This window comes from Setaria italica, chromosome V (genome assembly GCF_000263155.2).
Source record: "Setaria italica strain Yugu1 chromosome V, Setaria_italica_v2.0, whole genome shotgun sequence".
NCBI lineage: Eukaryota > Viridiplantae > Streptophyta > Magnoliopsida > Poales > Poaceae > Setaria > Setaria italica.
Genome location: NC_028454.1, coordinates 46686992 through 46711591, shown reverse-complemented (window position 1 = coordinate 46711591; position 24600 = coordinate 46686992). Strand labels below are relative to the sequence as shown.

The 24600-nt window shown below is 45.5% G+C and overlaps 3 protein-coding genes across 3 annotated transcripts; 1 reads left to right on the top strand and 2 right to left on the bottom strand.

Annotated features, from left to right (window-relative positions):
• Nucleotides 1-1726: 1726 nt before the first annotated feature.
• On the bottom strand, nt 1727-3358 carry LOC101762735 (EP1-like glycoprotein 2). Its single transcript, XM_004971265.2, has one exon. It carries the CDS (start codon nt 3297-3299, stop codon nt 1878-1880), a length of 1422 nt encoding a protein of 473 aa, XP_004971322.1. The 5' UTR covers nt 3300-3358; the 3' UTR covers nt 1727-1877.
• Nucleotides 3359-7531: 4173 nt separating this feature from the next.
• Nucleotides 7532-10165, top strand: LOC101762060 (cell division protein FtsY homolog, chloroplastic). The gene is made up of 11 exons (XM_004971264.3): nt 7532-7887; nt 7973-8077; nt 8183-8256; nt 8336-8394; nt 8506-8543; nt 8795-8915; nt 9012-9080; nt 9174-9256; nt 9407-9475; nt 9570-9632; nt 9717-10165. The coding sequence occupies exons 1-11, from the start codon at nt 7600-7602 to the stop codon at nt 9828-9830; spliced, it is 1083 nt and encodes a 360-aa protein (XP_004971321.1). The 5' UTR covers nt 7532-7599; the 3' UTR covers nt 9831-10165.
• Nucleotides 10166-10286: 121 nt separating this feature from the next.
• On the bottom strand, nt 10287-23731 carry LOC101761257. Its single transcript, XM_022826757.1, has 31 exons — nt 23123-23731; nt 22517-23039; nt 21741-21989; nt 21191-21279; nt 20862-21072; nt 20603-20784; nt 20238-20477; nt 19267-19454; nt 18984-19077; nt 18835-18891; nt 18611-18745; nt 17775-17840; nt 17461-17574; nt 16666-16827; nt 16446-16574; nt 16253-16354; nt 15666-15742; nt 15237-15597; nt 14099-14723; nt 13263-13431; nt 13083-13164; nt 12892-12982; nt 12766-12795; nt 12551-12663; nt 12375-12447; nt 12160-12280; nt 11964-12081; nt 11548-11687; nt 11412-11469; nt 11170-11240; nt 10287-11074 (listed from the first exon to the last, which is right to left on the bottom strand). The coding sequence occupies exons 1-31, from the start codon at nt 23684-23686 to the stop codon at nt 10534-10536; spliced, it is 5775 nt and encodes a 1924-aa protein (XP_022682492.1). The 5' UTR covers nt 23687-23731; the 3' UTR covers nt 10287-10533.
• Nucleotides 23732-24600: the final 869 nt, after the last annotated feature.

The window sequence follows — 24600 nt, the reverse complement described above, 5'->3', positions numbered from 1 at the left end:
CGTGGAAGACGAACAAGAATGCCGTGACGTATATGATCCTTCCAGCAAATCATGTATAAATCTCTTCTTCCTAATGCTTCAGTGCAGTGCTTCAAGATTGAGAATTTTATTTAGAGCTAAGTGTCATTGGCAGAACAAAATTTGGTGATCTTTGCAGGCGACAAGAGGGGTTACCGTGTGCTTATAGGGACGCTACATACTGATTTCCCAAACAAAAATATGATAACATCATCATTTTCTAGCCTCGGTAGTAAACGGGCCGAACTGATTCTCAAAGCGAAAATACCAAACGCAGATCACGGCAGCTTTTTTAGAGGAACTCTTCCACCTCCTTTTCTGTCATTTTTTTCTCTTCTTCCTTTCTTTAGTTTCTTCTGATTGATCTATCCTATCTTCCTCAGTCGGTATTTTGATTGTGCTGATGTGTCACAACGCGTGAAAATTTTTACTGAAATCAAGACACAAGAAAATTGCCTGTGGATTTGATCATTTCACTCGAAGGAAAATGAGACCAAATACTAGAGCAGAGCAGCATTTCAGACGATCGGTTGCGCGTGCGTGATGACGACGGAGAGAGCCTGGGATTCATCCATCTACGGGCCTCGGTAGCAAACTGGGCCAACCTGATTTAGCGGCTCGCCGCCGCGGTCACCGCCTTCCCGCCGCCGTCCGCCGGCTGTTTAGCGGCGCTGGGGGTGACGGGACCCGGTCGTCCCGCTGCGCGCACATCAGGATCCCCGAGCGGCTCCGGCTGGCATTGCCACGACGGGCCGTCGTCTGTAGCATGCATGCCGACGATGGGTCGGTGTGCCACGGCCACAGTACAGATACTTTCTATCCTATTGGCACATGCTATGCTACCGTGTACTAGACTAGTCATATTCCTTGCGTCAATGTTTAAGCCAGTGTATTTATCTAATTGAATTCAAGGAATTTTCAGTTCACATCAGCTCTCTCCTGTTTCATCCTATTGGTACATGCCATTGCTGCCGTGTACTAGATTAGTCATATTCCTTGTGTTATTGTTCAAGGCGTGTTTGGTTCTATGGGATTAAAGTTTCCCTTTTAGCCTCTTTTAGTCCTGAAACTTCCAAACAGAGGAACTAAATGAAGGACGATTAGTCCTCTAGTCCCTTGGGAGGTGACTAAAGGGGACCCCAGGAGGACACCCCTTGCCCCTCATTATTGCCCCGTTCCCCACCCGTGGGATGCAAATTTTATGCATTGATTAGGGATATTTTGGTTTTATTCATCTGTTTTAATGACCTTTAGTCCCTGATCCCAGGTAAGAACTAAGGTTTAGTAGTCTAGGTATAAAGGAACCAAACAATACCTAAGCGAGTGTATTTATCTAATTGAATTGAAGTACTTTTCAGTTCACATTTAGCGCCCAGTTCTCTCTTGTTTTATTGAAATATTTATTATCCATACCACTCCAGGTCCTCAATATTTAGCTTTTCCTAAATTATATTCATGTAGGTCTTGCATATTAATGTGCTGGTTAGATCCATTTTACGTTTGGGTACTCATGTTGATGTTCGAGCCAATTAAAAACGAGGACAAGACAGATTCTGAACATTACCAATTATTCTTTTTCTTTTTGCGACCGTTTATCAATTACTCTCAAAACGCCATATCACAATTACTGATGATTAATGAACAATTCTGCAGGTTGTCAACTTCAAACTGCACTACAGATCGATGAATTTGCACTGAAAACTGGTAGTAATAAAGAAAGAACAAAACGACTTTATTCTAGTGTTGTCACAAGTCTTGGACCGGATCATAATCCATGCAGGACAATAGCAGTCAACAGCTGAGATGATGAAGATGAAGTGATGTCATTTTCGAAGATGCTGCAATGAATCTTTCGGTGGTCAAAGTCCGGCCGACGTGCGCGCGGCCTGCACCTTGAGATGCATGGTGGAGTTGTAGTGCACCACCTCCGGCAGCGACGTCTCGAGCGAGAACACCTCCGACTGCAGGTAGCAGAAGCCGTCGCCGGCGTTGTTCCCGTAGATGAACTGCGCCGCCACGCACTTGCAGTCATCCAAGCACGCCTTCTTGCACGCGTCCTGGCTCACCCTCTCCAGCGTCCTCATGCTGGTGGCGTGGTCGTTGAAGTAGGCGAGGCCGGGCAGCGACACAAGCCGCTGCGCGCGGCGCGGGGTCGCGCACGAGACCGGCGGCGCCGCCGGGACGCAGCCGCGGTTGGGCCTCCGGAAGTCGACCGGCCGGAAGTTGGCGGTGTCGGGGCAGCTGCACTGCATTTCCGTACACACGCCGTAGGCGCCGCACACCGTCGGGAACGCGCAGTCGTCGGGGAAGAGGCGGAGCACGTCGAAGACCGGCGCCCACCCCGCCGGCCGCCACTCGTATAGGCGGAGGTGGCCGTCGTACTCGAGGCGCATGTACTGGACCGTGCCGGCGGCGACGGCGGGCAGCTGGATGGTGGTGAGCGGCGCACCAGCGGGCGAGGCGAGCACCGTGAGGCTGCCGTTGGCGTACGCGGCGTAGGCGCCGGCGGTCCTGGTGAAGCCGAGGTGGTAGTAGCGCTGCGGCGGCTTGGCGTCGACGTAGGCGCTGAGGCTGTCGTCGGCGACGGCGAGGTAGAGGCGGCTCGGGGACCAGTTTGCGGCAGAGGTGTTGGCGGTGAGGCGCGCGCCCTGGCGCAGGGACTGGCCGACGAGGAGCGTGTCGGTGGGGTGGTCGAACGACTGCCAGACCGTGCGGTTGCTGCCGTCGAGCATCACGAGGTTGCCGTCGCTGTTGATGCTGATGCCGGCGACGGACCGCCCCGCGCTACCCGCCGACCAGACGACGGTGCCGTCGGCCGCCTTGAGGACGAGGTCGCCCGCGGCGGTGAGCTCGGCGGTGGCGCCCTCCCCGACGGGGCGGGCGCGGTTGGCGGACCAGACGACCTGCGGGATGCCGGCGACGACGGAGGTCATGAGCGCGCCGCTGTTGCAGTAGACGACGGCGACGGCGAGGAGGAAGTCGGCGCAGGGAGTGGTGGTCTTGTGGTTGGTGCAGAAGAAGCCGAAGGCGTAGGAGGGGCCGAAGCCGGCGGGGTTGAGGCGCAGCAGCGCGGCGCGGGCGACGGAGCCGTCCATGAAGGTGACGTGGTGGGTGAGGGAGGCGTCCGTGTTGGCCCAGGACGTGGATGGCCGCGCCGACGGGTAGTCGAACGGCTGGGCCTGGGCGACTTGGAATCGGAACCCGCCGACGAGGAGGACAAGCGTCGCCGCCGCCAGGGGCAGGGCGGGGGCGCCGAGGAGCCGCGCGTCGCGCCGCAGCATTGCAGGCGACAGGAGGGAGTTTGCAGGATCGGTGGAGAGAGGAGGAGAGTGTGATCTGTGATGCGAGGAGGCTTGGTGGCGTTGGAGCGTTTCGCCGTTTCTTCTTATAGGCAGTGGTGGTGGGGTGCGGGGGATCGGCGGCCTCGGCGCACCGCGTGGGATATCGAGTACATCGGGAAAGGGAGAGGTGGTTTCAGTCAGCAGGGAGGGAGGGGTGGAGGGGAGGAGGTGGACAACGTGGATGGGTGGGTGGCAGCTCTCGGCCTCGGCGCGTCAGCGGGAGAGCGCGTGGCGGCGCCGCTGGTTGGCGACTGCTGGCTCCGTCATCGTCATCGGGATGCTCTGAGAACAAAGCATGGGCGCAAGGCGGTGCACGTGATGCTTAGGTGATGTGCGTGCGAACGAAACGAGGCGGTGATCCAGAGCATGAGCATCCAGCGCGTCGGCCTTTGTTTGCTCGCTTCGTTGCTTGTATTGACCGGCTTGCTTTGCCTTGTGTGCGCGCCAGCAAATATACTGCTTCCTCCGTTCGTGACGTTGATTTTTTTCCATTTATTTAACTATTTGTTTTTTCTACAAATATTTTTTAAATAGATAAAGTTACGAATTAAATCTAAAGTACATTTGATAATAGATATAATGATACACATTTTACTTTAGTTAACTAACTCGTTCAGTAGATATTGATGGTTAAAGTTAAAGTAAAAAATCAATAACGTCATATATTTAAGAACGAAGAGAGTAACTAATAGCTGCCGAGCACAACGTTAATCTCGTGCGTTCAAGTCTCCGTTTACTACGGTACAAAATGTGATGTGCGGTACAGTTGAATACTCACCGGCAGTCTTCTGTTTTTTTTTAAGAGAAAACCGGGGGTTGCATTTCCTTTATTTATATTTTATATGAAAGGTTACACACATATCCTTACGAAGACATCCTTGATAGAACAAAAAATTACAACCAAGTCCTTGCAGGTTCTGCAGGTCATCTTCGACGCCGGCAGTCTTCTGTTTGTTGGACAAAGGGGTGTTTGGGAGGCATGTGCTAAATTTTAGCACCTGCTATCCAAACACCCCCAAAAAATACTCAACGCGCGTGACTTGTCCTGGGCCCGTACTTCTGTTTTGCGCTGGGTCTTTGGGCCTCGTAACTTCCATTCGGCGAATGCGCAATTGCTGCAGGCCCACTTGGAAGTCAACCAGCCCGCTCTGCTGCCGGTCTTCCTTCTTGCCATGCATAACCTTTCAAAGTTTCGGTAGAAGCTGTTTCGGTATTGGTGGTGTTTGGTGGACCAATCCCAAATACCATGCGAAGAGCCCATCAAAGAAATTTAACATCAAAAGACTTGTTAATGATTTTCACGGAACTAAAAAACTACATTATATGTTACCATTCCACTTTCTCCCGACTAAATTATCCTTTATTAAGATTATTCCTTTTTTTAATATACCACATCAAAATCTTGATCTTTAATGGTATTTTCATTTGCCAAATCTCTTGTGTGACTCTAACATCATTATCGATGAGATGTTGTGCATTGAATGACAGTGAAATTATTATTCTTATGAAGTGTCCATAGAAACACATCACTTCCCCTTGAAGGTTCACATTTAATATTGTAGCCACTAGTTTATACGATTCTATTAGTTTAACTCCTACCAGAGATCTCCTAACAGAGATATTTAGATGAGTATTACTAAAAATATGTGCAACAGTGGAATGTTTCTTCCAAACGACATTGTACAAATTAGGATACTTATCGTTTTTTCAAAGTATGACTCCCCTCCAAATATCTTCCAAAAATCTAGTCTGATTTAATTTCTTGAATTCACTTTAAATCATCCCAACTTCAAAAGATCTTCCTTCGCACCCATTAAAAAACCCATCCAAAAATGTAAATTCCCAAGTTTCTTATATACTTGGCCTAACACCTTGTCTTTAAAGTATTTATTTATTCCTTATAAGTTCTTACAAAATTCCATCCTCGTTACACAACTTGAAATGTCATTTACTTAACAGACATTTATTCTAGATATTAAGATTCAAAATTCCTAGACCTCATTGATCCTTGATTGACTTAAGGCTTTCCATTTTGCTAGCCTATATTTTTTATTATGCTACTGCTAGTAAAACCTAGATCGAAATAAATATTCTTTTGAGGACTTCCCTTGGAACCTCAAAGAAATATATCATGAACATTGATAAACTAAATAGAGCTGAATTAATCTGCACTAATCTTCCGCAACAGTACTAATCTACACTAATCTTCCTCAAACAAAATATTTTACCTTTCCAATCACTTAGTCTTCTCTCGAATCTCTCTTTGACTAATTTCTAGTCCTTAGTTTACAACCAAAAAGCTGCGAGTACAAGGTCTTATGTTCTTTCGCTTGTCCAAAGTAGAAAATCTCATTTTTGTAGAAATTTATTTTAAGACCTGATAACTACTTGAATATATAAATTAAAAAATTTATGTTCTTAGCCTATTTAATACATGATCTAAAAAAATAACCATGTCATCGGCACATTGTGAAATTGAAAGGGGATGTTGGAATTAAGATAAATTGGGATTTTTTACAACAGGCATGTCATACATCATTAAATTCCCAAAAATTCCCTAAAAATAATACAAAATATATTCTGAGCCAATCCATGTATTCTTTTCCCCACTGTTCATCCCATTCAAGACCTTTTTCCAAATTACCATTCTCCTACATAGTAGAAAAACTCTATTATGTGTACACCAAATATCGTTTTTCTACACTAAAATCTTAGAACCCCATTAGGAAAGATGTTGCCACCCGTTACCGTGCCCTAACCCCTAGGTGCCGGACGCCCATTAGAAAAGATGTCACCACCCGCTGCCGTGCCCTAACCCCTAGGTGCCGGACGGGTCGAAGTCGAGTGCGCCGTGCGGCCTCTAGCCACCTCGCATTGTTAACAACATTCAGCTAGATGTTCCTCCCTACCCTATTGTCGCCGCCAACCCCTATTGCCGCCACGCACTTGCTTGATTTTGCCGACAATGTCTGTCGTCGCATTGAGATAGGTCGTTCGTTGTACAAGCTCTTAAGTTCTAGGACTTGGAGGTCGTCATTGGGGACTTGGAGGTCGAAGAGATTGAGTCGATGTACGAGAGGACGCCGCCGCATCCCGTCGCTGCAACGATGAGAGTTATCGTAAGCTTGGATAAAGCCGGTTGAACGCGGTGTCGAGGTGTAGCCACACCGGATTTTGTTGTGGTGATTGATCAGCGCGGCGGCCCTTGATTCGTTCGGACCACACGACAAGCATGGAGGCGGAGGAAAGGAGGACAGAGGCGGCGTGGAGCGCGAGGAAAGCCACTAACACGGAAATTGTGGCCGGGGGCTCTGCTTGTGGCACCGGCCGTGGCTTGCCGGCAGGTCCGTGTCGCCGGTGGTGGACAGGAAGGGGGGGTCGCGGAGCAGGCACACTCGATAAGATGAGGGGGTAATTTATGAAATTAAGGATCTGGATAGGGGGTTTTGTGTAAAAAGTTGGATCGCGGTTATTGATCGCGATCCAATTTAGGGGGTTTAATGTAAATAGTTGGATCGCTCTTAATAATCATGATCCATTTTAGGGTGTTTTGTGCATAATATTAGGGGCTGATATGTAATTGCGCTGACCCCGTTCCAGCCGGCGGCAAGCGTCGACGGCAAGCCCGCTGGAGCGCCAGCGGCTTCCGCCGCAGCTGGAGCGCAGCCTGGCGGACGTGGAGTTATTGCTCACCGGCGCCGAGGCGAAGGCCCGCGCGGAGGGCGGTGGGCGAGGCGCGCGGCGCGTCCTCGCCGGCTTCCGGCGCGAGGCAGCGCTCCGGGAGGTCCGGGCCGGCGATCCCTTGGCGCGCAGGGCGCGGCGGTACCTCACCCGCGACAACCCGCTTCTGCTCCGCCTCAAGCTCTGCTGGGAGCTCGAGCGCGCGCTCTGCAGGATGGACGACCTGCTCGTCGACGACGAGCGCGACGGCCAGGCGCCGACGAAGCGCGCGTCCCCGCCGCCGCGTCGCAGGGAGACCCGCTAGCTGGTGCGCGAGAGCGGCTGCCTGGGGATGCCCGTCAGCAGGGACGAGGCGGGCAAGCTGGCGCGGTGGTGCAGGCGCTGCTCGCCGGGACGATAAAATATTAGGCCCGCTAACCTCATCTCGTTCATTTTGGGCCCAAGCCCACCACTTGATAGTAGTGCTAAGGAGAGAAATCAGCAGCTGCCGTTTTGTTTTGGTCGGGCCAGCGAGCGCTATCCACCCATCACCGGAGCTCCGTATCCGCGACGCCCGGAAATGGCGGCACCCTCCCACGTCCTCCCCTTCCTCTCCCCCGCCAGCACCGCCTCCTCCGTCCGCGTCAGCCCGGGCCGCCGCTCCGGCCTCCTCCGCTGCGCGGCCGCGGCCGGGCAGGCGGGCTTCTTCACCCGCCTCGGCCGCCTCATCAAGGAGAAGGCCAAGAGCGACGTCGAGAAGCTCTTCTCCGGCTTCTCCAAGACCCGCGAGAACCTCTCCGTCGTCGACGAGCTCCTCACCTACTGGAACCTCGCCGACACCGACCGAGTCCTCGACGAGCTCGAGGAGGTGCTTGCAGGCTCTCCCTCTTGCTTCGACGACTCTGCTCCTTCCATTTCGATGCTCGTGTTGCCTACTGATTCCCTCGACGCAGGCACTGCTCGTGTCGGACTTCGGGCCCAAAATCTCGTTCCGGATCGTCGACACGCTACGCGAGGAAATCCGCGATGGCAAGCTCAAGTCCGGGCCCGAGATAAAGGTCAGTTTGGTCTCTCGAATGGGATTCTGTTCTCAATTTGACTCAACACTTCATTGGTTTAGACGTTTATCCATTTATAGTGTTGATTTGTCAATGATGGTGCAGGCATCCCTGAAGAGGTGCATTCTCGAACTGCTGACAAGCAAGGGCGGCAACCCGGAGCTGAATCTAGGTTTCAGGTTCTGCTCTCTCCTGCTTACGACAATCATTTGCTGATTGGGGTTTATGAGGTCTCATTGCGCTGTGTTTTTATGACAGAAAGCCGGCGGTCATCATGATTGTGGGAGTGAATGGTGGTGGAAAGACAACCTCGCTTGGTAATTCCCTAGCATGCTTTACTGCATCGCTCAGAATTTCAGATAGTTAAACCTTGGCAAAATAGCTATCAACTCTTAGAGATCATTCTTTTCGTTTATTCTATTTTGCAGGAAAGCTTGCTCACAGATTTAAGAATGAAGGAGTGAAGGTGAGGCTATTTTCTTCAAATTTCCTGTTTTATAGGCTACTAGATGTGTGGAAAAAGGTCCAGCTATATGTATTGCTTTTGCACGTTGCTGCTAGAATGCAAAATCTAAGCTGCTCCCTTGGATTTGTGCACTGCGTTATGTGATGTGTTATAGTGTGCTGCTTGCCTTGTATTTGTAACTCTGGATCAACCTTGGTTTCCCATCAAATAAAATTAATAGGTTTACATCACTGGTTTGAACCACAATATAGGTATTGATGGCAGCAGGTGATACTTTCAGAGCAGCCGCCCGTGACCAGCTAGAAGTTTGGGCTGAGAGAACAGGTTCAGAGATTGTCATCGACAATGATAAGAAGGCACAGCCTCCAGCAGGTATGGTTTTGTGGTCTGACAAGCATTATGAAAGTACTTTGCTGTGTCATAAGGAGCTTCACTCATATGTTTCATCTAATTTGACTTATCTGGTAGTTCTTTCACAGGCAGTAAAACGTGGGAAGCGTGAAGGATTTGATGTGGTTCTGTGTGATACATCAGGAAGTATGGTTGTTGTTAGAGATTTCTAGTAGCATATCTTTGGTTATTTACTTGTTGGGGACTGAAAATTAACTATATCCCACCATCTTTTGGCAGGACTTCATACAAATTATGGTTTGATGGAAGAATTGGTTTCTTGCAAAAAAGTCATAGCTAAAGCCCTTCCTGGAGCTCCTAATGTATGTTGCATTCAATATGAAAATGTTTTAATTTTATCATGCATTTTAAGGCGTTGCAGGTTTATGATGCACTACTCTTATAAACATGCTGGTACTTTATTCTCTGGTCATTTTATAGCTGATAACTATCATGTTGTCCATGTTCTGCAGGAGATTTTGCTTGTTCTTGATGGCACAACTGGCCTAAACATGTTGCAGCAAGCGCGGGAGTTCAATGATGTAATCACTGCACCTGATAATTCGGAACTGAATTTCATAATCTTTGTTTTAAGAGGACTAGTGGTGATGTTGTACTGCCTTGGCTTGTTACCAGGTTGTTGGAGTTACAGGATTCATCCTGACTAAGCTAGATGGCACTGCGCGGGGTGGCTGCGTGGTATGCACATCTTTCTTGCATTATGCCACTTAAATAGGTTCCTTATCAATCCAACCTGAATTTTCTTGCTTGATCGGTTTTCAGGTTAGCGTTGTAGATGAACTTGGAATCCCAGTGAAGTTTATTGGGGTTGGTGAAGGGATGGAAGATCTTCAACCCTTTGATGCTGAGGCATTTGTGGAAGCCATTTTCCCATGAATTTGGATTTTGAAGAAAAAAATCATGCTCCTACTGTAAAGTTTTTGACGCTGTCATTACTTCAGCTTTTCATGTAAGATTGTTTTCGTTTACGGCACGGCATGGTCATGAACCACAAGGCACGAGTTGAAGACCTAGATGGGGAATGGTAGCCAGGCCAGACATTAGTTCGACTGCTTGGTGCGTTGTCAGTGTCTCAGTGAGGGATAACTTATCGTCCAATCTGTAATGAGTTAAGACTTAAGAGTGAGAGGGTTTATTCGTGGAGTATAGACTTGTGAAAATTGTACCAGAAGGATTCAGAGAAGGAAATGGAGGAGGATGTTGTTATTATCCGTTCGTCCCCTCAGTTCCCAGTCCTTTCCTACCACAGTTCTAACTGATTCTTTGGATCATCGATCTCGCCAGCTACAATATTGCTAACACAGTAGTAAGTCGAAGAAAATTGAATAGCTGTGACCGTCTAGAGCAGCATGAAAATTGTGTTAATAACAGCAAACTCTATTGTCTTTGTAGGATCCTTCCAGTGGCATAGACGCATAGTACAACAGCTTGAGTCATTAACAGCGTAATGTTACGAGATGTCTTATCCTATTAAAGTATCAATTATAAGATGCATCTCGCAAAAATCGCTTCAATTGCAGAGGTCCTGCAAATACATAGGACAATTGGAATGACATTTCAGTGGCACGATACATCCATCTTATTGCCAGTTCCCGTACTGCTGCTGATTGCGGGAGCCACCTTGATAGTTGTTGGGTCCTCGACCTGGACCGGATGCACCATACGGGCCACCTTGTTGGTAGTTTGGTCCACCAGCTCCATAGCCACTAACACCAGCACCCCGTGGACCAGCTGCTCCACCCATCCCACCACCAGGGTACGGTGGAGGTCCTCGCCCTTGCTGAGGATACGGGCCACTTCCATAGCCTCCGCCCTGCCCTCCACGGTTCGGATTGTAGCCTCCCCCTTGATTCCCACCCTGAGGGTACCGGTTAGGGCCTCCTGGTCCTCGAGGCTTTGCATAGTGATGGCTCGAGCCAGCTGCCACAGGAGGTGCATTGTGCATACCCTGGCCAGGCCTGATTTGAGGGTGTGCTTGGCCAGGCTGCTGGATTGGAGGCAACCGAGAATGTGGTGGAGGATGATTAAGTTTTTGACGCTTCGCAGCTTCTTCTGCTTGCCTCTGTTGCTGACGCTTTTTCTTAGTCTGGAATTCATGTGATGCCTCGTACTTGGGCAAGCTGTATTAGCAAACCGTCAAAAGTCAATCCAAGGAAAAGGAGGTAGTCGAAAGGAGCTATGTGCCACTGTAACACAAATATCCATCTGATTGTACCTTTTCGGATCACATGGTAACGGATCAGTCCAGAAATATTCCGCATCAAGTGCATCTTTTGCTGATATCCTCTGAATAATAAAAAAAAAGTTTAACATGTGTGCTGAGGCATGAAAAGTTGATCCAAATGATAAGAGCAGATAACAAATAGTACCCAAAAAAAAGGTAGGAACTAATCATACAAATGAATAAACAGGTAGCATTTTCTTTGTAAAATTCACAACTATATGAGTGTAGCATACCTGTGATGGATCTAAAGTCAACATCTTCTCTAACAGATCCAGTGCGTGCCGATCAAAACTGCAAGAATCTATAAGAGTGAGCAACAATTGCAAGACTTGAAATCATATTGGTGGAAACATGTCAAATATCACTCACTGTTTGAAGAACTCTTTAACTCGTCTCTTTAATGGACGGGGAGGCTTGAAGTTGTTGTACCAGGGCATTTTTGTGACACCAGGCCAGATTACGTCATCAGGGGTACCACAAAGTTCAAAGATCTTTGTCAGCTGCTCAGGCTGCAGGAATAGCATTACATCACAAGGGGATGTAGTTGTAGCTACAGCCATAAACCATGATGGAAAACTACTCCAGAAGATAATTGGTGAACTTGCAAAGGGTTACAAAACAAGGAATAACTTAACACATGCTGATCAATCATGAATACAGCAGTATAATAACCAGCAGTTTATTTGCCCAAGATGTAAGGAAATGCATATGGGCTAAAGGTTTAATACGTGTCCACAAATTTGAGCGGAAGCCTTAGCCAACACATTAAGGCCTGAAAAATATACCTCATTCTTTCCAGGCAATATTGGCTTCCCATTGAGAAGCTCTGCAAAAATACAGCCCACTGACCACATGTCAACGGCTGGACCATACTTTGTGCTTCCAAGTAGCAACTCTGGAGGTCTGCAGCCACAATCCAAGAAGACAATGAGAAGCTTGCACAACAACTGTAGACAACAAATTTGTGGGAAGAAACAATACCTATACCACAAAGTGATCACACGGTTAGTAAGGTGTCCATTGTGATCACTCGAGAATGATCTTGCAAGGCCAAAATCAGCAAGCTTCAAGTTACCCTCATTGTCTATCAAGAGGTTAGATCCTACAAGGAAGTATTAAGCACAACATCAACAAGACACAAATAGAAGGGAAAAGGAAAATAAGAACCCCAGCAGAGATGTGTGTGCAGCTAGTACCTTTAATATCTCGATGCAGCACTTGATTGACATGGCAATAGTGCAGGCCTGTAAGCAGCTGCCTCATGTAACACTAGCACAAGACAAGACCACACATCACATGATCATTCCATCAAGGATAAAACCATGATATATCTGAAGGAAAGCACCGCAGTTACTCGGATAGGTAGTAATACCTTAATCTGTGGCACAGTGAACCGCATTCCCGGCCTATCGGCAAGACCGGTGAGGTCATGATCCATATACTCGAAAACCATGTAAATGCTCCCCTTGTACTTGTTACCATCGACTAATTCAAAAGAAAACACAATAATTCGTGTCAACCATTACTACTGCTCTAAATTAACAAAATACCAGTGGAACTCGACCCCTAGAATAGAACAAGCCATACTTGGCTTCCCTTGCTCGTCCCGCTCTGGGCCTGCAACAATTTCCCCAATCCTATCATCAGTCCAGAGGAAAACCCAGAACGCATACATCTAGTTCATTCAATTTGCGGTTCTCAGTGTTAAATCACCTGGGGAGGTGACAATCTCCTTGAGCTTGATGACGTTCTGGTGGTGAAGCTTTTTCAGGATCTTGATCTCGCGTATGGCAGTGATAGGGAACTGTGCGGAGCCAACCATGTTCGCACCATAAGATGCGAAACAAACCAAAAAAAAAAAAAACGAAAGTGCGAGAGAAGAGTAGAAGCCAAAGCAAACTTACACCCTCGCGCTCGTTGTCCATGCGGATCTTCTTGAGCGCGACAATCTCGTTGGTGCCCATCTCCTTCGCCATGTACACTTGCCTGCCGGCGGCGGCCGCGGATCAAGCGAATCGGGGAATTAGGCGAAAAGGTAATTGCCGGATCGATTAGGGCGGATAAGATAGGGGAGGTGGGGTTACCCGTAGGTACCCTCGCCGATCTGCTCGAGCTTTTCGAAGCAGTCGACGCTGCGGGAGCCCCATGACGGGGCCTCGTCGAGGTTGAGCTGCCCGGGAGCCGCCACCGCCATGGCCGCCGGAACCAGAGACAGGGAGGCAACGCGACAACAACCCTCAAGACGCGTCGTCGCTCAGCGTTGCTCGGGGTCAGGTCGAGCTGGACTCTCCTCGAGGGAGGGGATAGATAACATGGGCCAGATGGGCCGTAGTCTGGCCTTTTGTGGATAACATCGGCTAAACAGGCCTCAATCTTCTTCTGCTGTATGTAATTTGTTTGCATTTCTTTTTTTTTTGGGGAAAAATAATTTGTTTGTATTTACAGATTGGGACATAAAATTGTGTAGATCATACTTAGTATGATTATTGTTATGTTATAGAAAAATATAGAGTATATACAAAGTAATACGACTGTTATTAGAAAAGGGCACCTTTTACACGTCGGAATCTCTTGCGAAAATTCTTCACCAAAATAATGAGACGTGCGTCAATACAATTATACAAATATCTTAAAACCTGAAAGTAGTGTAACAAGCATGGTGGCAATATTCGTTCAGAAATAAGCTGCAACCAGTCGAAGTTCACGAACTCATCAAAGACATTAATGTTGTTGCAATAGATACTTGCATACATCTCCTGCTGATGAACAACTAACAGATATCTAATCGAGCTAAAACTTGAAGTAGGACTGATGAAAAGAACTGATCTTGAAAGCGATTCGATCTTCCAATGCAACAAACAAAGTGCTCCTGCCTAGCTTTGGAAGAAGAGTCTTGCCCATGTCTGCGACGTCCGCCCACGGGAGATGGTCACCTCCTTATTTTCGCCGGCGGTGAAATGCTCCCACTTCCACCACGGCGAGAGCGACCTCCAGTAGCGCTGACAATCTCCACGGTAGAACGTCATCTCCGCGAAGTAGATGCAGTTGCCGGCGACGTGTCGCCGCAGCCTGCCGCGTCGGCGGTCTTCCCGGCGCAGACCACGAACACGCTGTACCCGCCGAGGTTGTCCACCTCCTCCCCACCTCATCGTCCCGTCCGGCATCTCTTGGAGCGCGTGCACGCTCACCTTCTGCACCTTCGCCGGCTGGCCCGCCGCGCCGCGGTGAGCCGGGTCCGTCATGAGCAGCAGCCGCTCGCCGGCGACCACCAGGCGGGGCCCGAAGTGCCAGCTCTCGAACGCGGCGGCTTCCGGGAGGCCGGTGGCGGGTAGAATCTCGATAGCTGCCTCATCCTCTTCCGGGGGCGCGGCGGCTTGAGCGCCGAGGCAGCGGAACTCCAGCAGCTGCGCGGATGCGCCGCCGTGCTCCAGGAATTCGATCACCTTGATCTCGTAAAGGTCCATGCCGTGCAGGTCTTGGCGGTGGAGCCCCGCACGCACGGAGCCTTGCTTGCAGCAATTTTTCTCTCTTGGCGGCATCCACGTCTGTTAGCAGCTGCTGTTTTATGTAGGCAAGGTAGCTGGACCTCCTGAGAGACTTCCTCGCTTCGGCGACGGCAGAGGAGGAGGACGAGGAGCGGCACGACACCAAAGAGGCTCCAAACCCAAGCTGGAGCAGCGGGGTCGTGCTGCATCTCGCATTCTCGCTCGATAGCAAAAGGATCAGTAGTTCAGAACAAGCTCGACGAGTCTGATGCCATCAGTCTAACCAAACTGGCAGCTCCGCTGATGAGAAAATGAAAATCCGACAGATTCATCAAAATCCATCGATTGTAACAATACTCAATCCACCTACAAGTCAAAAATTTACTTTACAAAAAAGGTGGATTCACCACAGATTCACTACGACCCTCATTTCACCCATAAGGTCTGCAAAGATCTTCAAGATGGAAGCATCTCGGTAGGTATGTGCTGGGCTCGATGCTGCAAAATTCCGAGCCATCTCATCAAATCCATGCTCGTCAGTGCCTAGATGATGCAAGGGAAACTGAAACCTCATGCTGTCCTTTTACGCTTCTTGAAACTAGGAGAGTGCCCAGGTGCTCTACTCCCACTATTTTGCGTCTTGCTGAAGGCACCCACCCTAGTTTTTTTGTTACTGCCAGGCAATTTATCACCTCTGCTTCCTTGACTGTTTCCTGGTTGCCATTTGGACTTCGACTTGAAATTAGTCCTGTTGCCTTTGTCACCTGAAGCTTTACTTTTATGGCTTTTTGCAGCATGAGGGTTACCTCTCCCTGCCCCTTTCTTGAAATGAAAATCCTTTGCCTGCTTCCCAGCTGACCAACTCTTTGACGGTGGTCGACGACTAGGTGTTCCTTCTTGTCCAGTTTCATCATTGGAATCAATACGTTTTCTCCTGTACAGTACTAAAACATATAAGTAATTTGTTAAGGACAAACATAAAACACGCAGACTCAGGCTAACCTTTTGGCATCATTTTGTTTGTGTTCTTTAGACTCAGACTCCGCACCATCAGCTAGACTATGATTCCCATTGCGGCCCTGAAAATTGTGAGTACACACTACTTTAGTGATACATTAAAATCAGTTTAATGAATATAGTACAAACTATAAAAATGGGTACAGGATGTTTCTACTTTGATTACGTAATCGGCCAATTGGTTCATTCGAATGGCTAACATACACTGTCAGTCATACATTGTCAGACCAGGCATCACTTAGTCACTTGACATTGATGTGGCTCAGTGATATTTCTGTTATATAAGGTTTTGCTGAAATAATTTGGCAATTATCCCTATGATTTACTGTATGACTAGGCATGTAGTTTATAAATACCTAGACATGCCCTGAAAAATATTGGTCACACATGCAATCAGTTTTGCTCAACATGTGTGAGCTAGTTTGATAATGTTAGCTCTTCTGTTTAATAAATTAAACAACAAGAAACAAATTAGGATCAATTATGGTCTCAACATTCCTTAGCTAACTCATTATAGATACGAAGTTCATAAAAAGAACAAAGGGACAACAAGCTTAGTATGGGAATCTCACCTCCTCGACACTGTTAACGAATTTTTTGTACTTATCAGGTGTAACTAAGTTGATAGCATCAAACCCGCATTTCCTGATCAATATTTCTAATATTAGTACAACCTGCAAAGACATCACAGCATGCCATATTATAGGTACCCTGCACAGAACACAATAAAATATAGCAATTGAACCCTGGAACAGTTCTATTAACCTTTGCTTTGAAATGGTGCTTTGTAACTGATGACCATTCTAGTATCCCCTTCATGATATCTGCTCGCAAATTCAGTAGTTTTTCTGGTTGCAAAGAGGTTACCAATACCTTAACAAAACCCAAGGCTGCCTAAAACCATAAATCATATATAATAGAACATATCAGACCCCCCAACAATAGGAAAAGAACTTTAAGATGGACATAGAGTCACAGAACTCACTTTAGTTACTTCAATGGCTTTATGTTGCAGCAACACTAAAACTGATTGTATCAGATTTGGAACTTCCATGCAAAAATTAGCATCACTGTATATAAGCAATGACAGTGCAGCAATTGCTCCACTCACTATGTGAGGAGATGGAGTTGAAAGATATCCCATTATCTGAAAAACAAGAAGATAGTCAATAATCTCCAATAATGGAACTTTATATGCATCTTATGCATTGTCATACAGAATCACAATGAGTATTTATGCCACAGTCACAGAAAATAAGCCATAGTCAATAATTTCCAATAATGGAACTTCTATGTGCATCTTATGCACTTGCATACATAATTGCATTGATTATTTATGCCATGTTCACACAAAATAAGCCAAACATGATGTGTCTTATAGACATTACAAGTTTGCAAAAAGTTCTGAATTGGGGGAAGAAAACTAGGTCAGTTGATTAACTACTGAACAAGCTCCATGTCTGGATTGTGCTTATTCATAAGCCTCCATAGTTCTGAATATTCCATGAGAGTTATTCTTATATACTTAATGCAGTAAAGCATCAAACGCTATAACTCATTAAAGGTATTAATGGACATGTCACTTCATAAAAGTAACAAGTCAAAACAAGAAATGGAGAGAACATGCCCCTACGTTTATTCCAAATATAAACATTGTGCAGAAATAATTAGCAGCAGGAAATAAAAACTAATTGTCACCATCAGACAGGCAGAATTAAATTTCAAAACCAAACGAAACAAAGGAATATATCTTAAGAGTAGAGTATTTTCTTGAACTAACCATTGTAAACAATCGTTGAAGATCTGAATCTGCACTATTTGACCCTGAGCTTCTCAAGTTTGCACTAACTGCCAGGAGCACATCATATGCTAATTTTCTACTCTCCTTCTTAGACTGCACCAGAAAAAGAAGGCAAATTTGAATAAATAAATCATACTGGCATCAGAGAAAGAAAATAGCTCATGTCACAGCATTTTCCATACACTATTCCTGTCCAGATTTCCATACAGGAACGGTGTACCCTTGGCAGGATATTATCTAAAACATATTTGATAATTGTTCAACATGCCGTTCTCATTTAAAAACAAACAAACCTTTAGTGCAACTATTAGCTCATTTAGAATCAAGAATGCCTTCTTGCTGGTGTTCTCTTCATTGACCTTGAAATAGTGAAAATGTAGGTCAGAGAAAGACAACAAACATTTTGTCAGAAAAAAGGAAATATAACAAACATAATAAAAGCAGACAGACAAACCCAAACTATATAAAACGAAACTAGGATAATGTAGTTCATGAACAGAAGTGCATGGCAAGAAATGCAGTCATATTTCATCCATTTTCAAAACTACATCATAATGTTATTCTAATGAAGCAAATCTGATCAGATGAACACATAAATATGAAGAATGCAGTCGTTATTGAGTTGAATATTTATTACAGGCACAACAAACATACACATTACAAAAGTGCAAGTCATGTTGTTGCACTAACATTTGGTTAAGGTGCAAAAGAGTGTGTAGCTTAGGAAATAAACTTGAGCAATTTGTCCTGCAATTTAGATGTGTCAAGTTAAACTATCTACAAGTTGAATGTAATTGACATATTTATTTATTTTCTTGCTGAGCAGAAATTTACTAAATAAATGTGAAGAAAAAGCACCTCGAGGACTGTAAGACACCTGCTTTTAATTTTAATTGGTTTATGTAAAATATATCATCTGAGATAGCAGGCAGAAAACCATGTTATTTAACAACAACAGAGAAACAAGCTAGGCAAAACAGGCTCTGGCTTTGCATGATGGTCCAGAGAAAAACCATAATGCTTTGACAAACAAAGCACCCATGAAATTTCATAACCCAGGCCCTCTATAAAGCGAAGCTCCAGACACTAACCACATTATGACCATTGGGGGAAAAAACTGTCGACCTACCTTAATCATGTGAACCAACAAATGCTGGTAGCATAATAGTTGGCTTTCTAAAACTGTGTTATCCAAAGCTGGTTTCATTCCATGAAGTAATAGCATTATTTCATCCAAATGTACTAAAGAATATTCATTATGTTCCTGAAACAAAAGGACCATGTCAAGCAAGAAGACAAAGAAACATGGAGGTGTCCAGAAGTCCAAATTGAATATAGAAAACTACCACTGACCTTCACAATCATGCTTAATGCTAAGAGAGCTTTGCTGTGACAAGACATGCTGGTGTTCTGCAGAGGAAAAGATAAGGTTCATGAAAAATGAATGTTTACTAAGAGTTGCAATCTTAGGGGTAGCAGGAGCAGAAATAAATATAGAGTACCAGCAAACAAGACTTGATAAATCCAAAGAGTTTATCCAGAAGATCTTCATCAGCAACTTCAGCGAATGTGGATATAAGTTCTAACAGAAGAGACCTGCACAAGCAAAACTATAATCATTTAGCGTATAAAGCCTAGACTAGCACAAAGTAACAAGATGAGATTATAAGAGATATGCACAAGCAAAACTACTCATCAAGCAGTTTGTGTGCTCCTTTTCTCAACAGAAACAAATTGATAGCATGAAAAACTAATCTTGTAGACGAGTGAAAAGAAGCAGCAAACCTCCTATTGTTTAGCTCCTCTGCTGTATCAGTACTTTCTTCATCCTTTCTATCTGGTTCATCAGTTTTGCATTCTTGACTGTCTGACTCCAATTGAGTATCTTCTAAATCAAACCTTTTGACTAGTGAAACAAAAAGTTCACATACGTTCGTGCTACCAGAAAGTTGAGCCAGGCATCTGAAAGCGACCTGGAAAAAGATAGAGATGACCAGATCAAATGTTACAGAATGTAAATGTATAGCGCAAAAAGGATTGCCAATAAGCAAAACATATTAACACAGGAACTTTCAAGCTTAAAAAATATAGTAATGCTTGAAATCACATAGGCCAATGAATGGCCGTCAACAAAATTATAACAAGTTCAAACTGATCCTGAAAGAAAGAGGGAAGCTGGATTTTCAAATGTTCCACTATGCAGAGTTTACGGATTTTGCTGGAAATATTGGAACATCTCAACTTATTCAGTTGGCACTTAGATTTCAGCTATTCAGGATGTTAATTGTTTGGAAAACAAAATATCCTGGTTCATTCTTCTTGAGTTTTATCCATAACAGGTAGAGCTGTTTACTATTTATTAGTACAGAGGAACATTTCAGAATGGAAAAATGTGAAGGTTTGATCTCAGATGGTTAGTGTCGAAATTTATCTTAGTAAAATTTGCACTTGGATAGAAAAAAAAGTATACCTCACTGGTTTACCTAACCTACGTCAATGAAACGAACTTAGTTAACAAAATTCAGAAGCACAAATTTAAACAAAATAGGTAGGTTGCGGTAACCAATCCTGTTCTGATAAAAAATTTGAGGCAAAAATAGGGTGCAGCACGATGATTTTAAAGATGTGACCGGATTAAGATAATGTAAGACGTTTTATCAACATGCACATGTACATGACAGACTTGGTAGTTTAAAGATCTAAATAAGCATAGCGAGACCAATTAACAAATATAAAGAAATGAGTAGGTGATGCACCTTCAAATGAGCACGCTTTTCTGGTGAGGAGTCAAGGAAATAGTCTGCAAAAGTGCAGAGAAGATCGGCAGAATGTGATGCTAGAACTTTCAAATTCTTGCGGGCTTCTTTTTTGGAGCACCTCTCTAAACGTGCACATCTGAAAGTAATAGGTTTTGAGGAGAACAAGGCTGAAAGTTCCATATATATTTCAACATCTTGATCATTGCTACTTAATTTTCTGGTTCCATCTACAAGTTGCTGAGAAACAAATAATAAAAATAAATATATCAGATAAGACATTGACCATCTTTATAGTTCCGAGGGCAGAATATCAACGAGATTTAACAAAAGAACTGCATTATATGACAACTGAATGTCTAAACCTGCAAGGCTTCAACAGCAGATTTGTACAGACACTCATCACACTTCAAAATTTCTACCAGCAACTTGGACAGGGAACCAAAACTATGATGTACATCAACTGGATAGCGGCAGAAGGAAGGAAGCAACTTCCATAGTTGATTAGTCCAAGATTGCAAATCTTTACGTTTCCGTCCTTTCTTGACTGAAAATGAAAGAAAAAGGGATATGAAACTGGGTTGTGTCTGCACTTGAACGAGTTATTTGTATCTAACAACTTACCCCTGTCAGATGCATTTTGTACAGATTTTGCTAGTGGCACAATACGCTCTAGAAAAAGTTGCAGCGGGGCTCCATATGTATACTTATCCAAAATAGGTAGAAGCCAAGTATTTGAGCATGTCAACCGGTCTTCATCAAAAGCTATCGGGATTAAGGAAAGGACTTTATCTGGTCCCATAGCAATCACTGCTGCTCCAATGCATTCTTCAACCTGCACATGACGTAAATTCAATGAAAACTACAATTTAAGAAGCACTTAAATATAATTGTACGAAAGAAGTTGAGATGCGCTCTATATTGAGGGGCATCACAGCAATAAATATACTTACATTCTTTAGTTGTGATTCTTTGTCCATTTTCATAGCAAACCGTGCCAGGGTAAGTAGGATATCTTTCATAAAGACAAAAGAACACTCCCCTGGAAGAATAATGCAAAAAGAAAAGTTAAAGAATCAATCAAATGAATGATACAAAGAGCTGGATATTAGCATATATGCAAAATGGAATAGGAACAGCTCTGAAAGGTGTTGGGAGAGTCCTTTCAAACTTTGATCTGTCAGTCTAAAATGGCTAATTTAGGTAAGTTTTGAAGCGAACACATTTATTTTATGCTGAATATCTACCCTTTTGTAGTGTATCAAGTGCTTGTTAGTGATCGAAATGCACATTTTGCAGTATGAACATGCACAGTATGAACATGCACGATTTACATATGATATACAAGAAAAGGCACATGCAGTTTTATGCGAAGGTAAATCCCATTCAAAAATGAAAACAATGCACCTGATGGTGAGGTTAGTTATTCCTAGTTCAGAATATCTCTGGTATAATCCTACTGAAGATAAGAGGTATTACTGCTGAAAAAAACTAAAGACATACCAAGTTTGAGAAATAAAACCAAGATTACGGTTAATATACTATCCGGAGGACAAGCACACGTGTGAAGCCTGCTATTGATTGTTAAACAGATTGATTTCATGGCAGCTTGATCGCTCAAACCCTCAACGTCACATTTACTTAGCTGTGATCCATTAGTGACAAAAACATTATGGTCAATATGAGAATCAATACAGTCTTGCACCACTTTTGCTATATCGTCAGAACATTTTCTGCCCAGCACTAAGTATCCTGCCAAATTGGGAGTTACACAATATGTTAGGTAGGTAAGCATTATATTGAATATAAAGAATAATTAAAATAGAAAAAGTGTGAAACAGTGACATTATGAGGGTGCATAAGCATGAATCACAATCAATGTGGACGACGTATAGATCCTAAAGGATGCAATATTCGCAAGAAGCCTAACTACCTAAGTAGTTAAGTACGAACCAAAATGAAAACATCACAGAAAACGGGAGAAGATATGCTGTAGAAAACAACCCAAAAAACCAAGATGGCAACTTTGAACGATCAGGAGTTTCTTCCAATTGAAACTTTGAAGACATTGGAGGAAGCATGCTACAGATTCAATGTGCACATATGACATATCATAACAAAAGAGATCACTATTTCCAAAGATTTTCAGCCAATAGGAAACTGTGATACTTTTCTGACTGGACTGTGATACTTTTCTGACTGGATATGTGTACATCATATTAGAAGTGTCAATATATAACTAGATAAGGCTGATTCATGAAACATGTAAACACACGCACCTGAAACTGCCTCAAAGGCAGTTGGAAGAACCTCCACCCACAATTTTGAGCAGCCAACAAGTTTATCCAAGCAACTTTTCATTAGGTGCAATGCTGAGACAATGGTATCATCAGGCTTCTTCTCATCGTATGGCAGGTAAGCAACCACCAAGGGTACAAGACTCTCCACCTCAGATTCAACACTTTCAGCATTCAGATGATCCACCAAGGTTGCCAAAAGCCTAAGAATGTGCCTTGTAAGTGGGGTAAAACAAGGGCTCAATAACTGATAAGCATCTGAGAACACCTTCTTCCTTGCCTTCTTGGATAGATATGGAACTAAAGTTACCATTGCACCTAGCATATGAGCTGCATCTGTCTCTTTACCCTCAGAAATATCTGAATTCGAATTGATAAGACTTCGCGCCAAAGAAATGTGCTTCTCAAACATGCCAATTGCAGCATCGCTAGCTTTCTTCGCACAACCACACTGTTCCAAGTAGGCAAACAGTTTTTCGACGCTCTCCTGCGCACATTTTCGGACCTAGAAGGCAGCAATTGGCATCCACATGAGCGAGGTTGCTAAATGTCCGTAACAAATTCAGTAATCCCTGCTAGTTTTCTCACCTTGGCCCGCTGGTCCACAGAAGCCGCAAGGAGAGCTTCCAGAGGCGCCGCCACAGCATCCCAATCGGCAGCAGCATCGAGATGGAGGGTCAAGTGTCCGAGCGACTTGACCACCGAGCGCACGGTGCCTGTCGGGAGCCGGGAGGCGTCGGGGGGCGAGAGGAAGGCGGCGAGTGCGGAGGCAGATTCGGAGGCGGCGTCCGGCGGGAGGGATGAAGGGGAGGATGGGATGTGGGGCAGGAGGATTGCAAGCAGAGAGGCGAGGGCGGCGGCGGCTGCGGGGTCTGCGGGCCCGGCGGCGCGAAGGGCGGAGACGGCCGCGGGGAGGTAGGACGCCGGGGTAAGGGGCAGGCCGTCGTCGAGGAGGATGGAGCGGATAGCGGCGGCTGAGGCGAGGAGGTGGCGGTGCTGCGGGGCGGCCGAGCGGCCGTAGCGCGCGGTGAGGGCGGCGCAGGCGTCGCCCGAGAAGGAATCGAGGGGGAGCTGGGTCTGGGAGGGCTCCTCGGCGTCGGAGTCGGGGTCGGCGGTGGCGGCAGCCGCCGAGGCTCTCTGCTTCCGCTTCATGGCCGCGGTGGTCTGACGCCGCCGGGAAGGGGTTTGGGGGTTTTGAGTTGGGGAGACTGATCTTCCTGCCTAGGGTTAAGGTTTGGACCATATACACCTTCCGTTTAAAATGACCGAACATTTCAAAATGTGAACAAATCAACATTTTAACCACCACATTTTGTGATAAAAAAAACAATCATCACTCAAGCAAATACACTATGATATAAATTTACAATTCAAAAACATATATAAGAAAAGTGTAGATGAATTAGAGAGTAAAAAACACATTCAAAATGAACATAATCTTACAAAATAATTTATTAGTCTATTGGAACGAATGGTGTAGCTTCCAACAAGAGTTGGGTCTTCCGCCGTGCCGTGATGCCATATGATTCGGTCATATCTAGCTCACTGGGATCCGCTCCATTAAGCAACTTCCAATTGAAATGGTAAAGCATATTTGCAAGGGCTATCTCAATATTAGCGAACCCAAATGTTAAACCGGGGCACATCCTTCGACCACCACCACCAGGGAGGAATCTGAAGTCCTCCGCACCCCTAAAGTCGACCTCAAATCTTTCAGGCTTGAACTCATCTGCATCCGGCCATGACTTGTCGTCCCTACCAATCGCCCAAGTATTCACGAAGATCGTTGTACCCTTAGGTACGTGGTAGCCCATGATCTTAACCGGTTCAGAACAGGATCTTGGAAGGATCAGCGGCACGGGAGGATGTAATCTGAGTGTCTCCTTGATCACCATTTGGAGGTAGGGGAGCCTCCCTTGGATGTCTGCCTCTGCTACCCCTGTTCTGCCCTGAAGGAGTTGCCGGACTTCTGACTGTGCTCGCTGCATCACGGCCGGGTTCCTCACAAGCTCAGACATCACCCATATGGTCGTCGTTGCAGTAGTCTCTGAGCCCGCAGCGAAAAC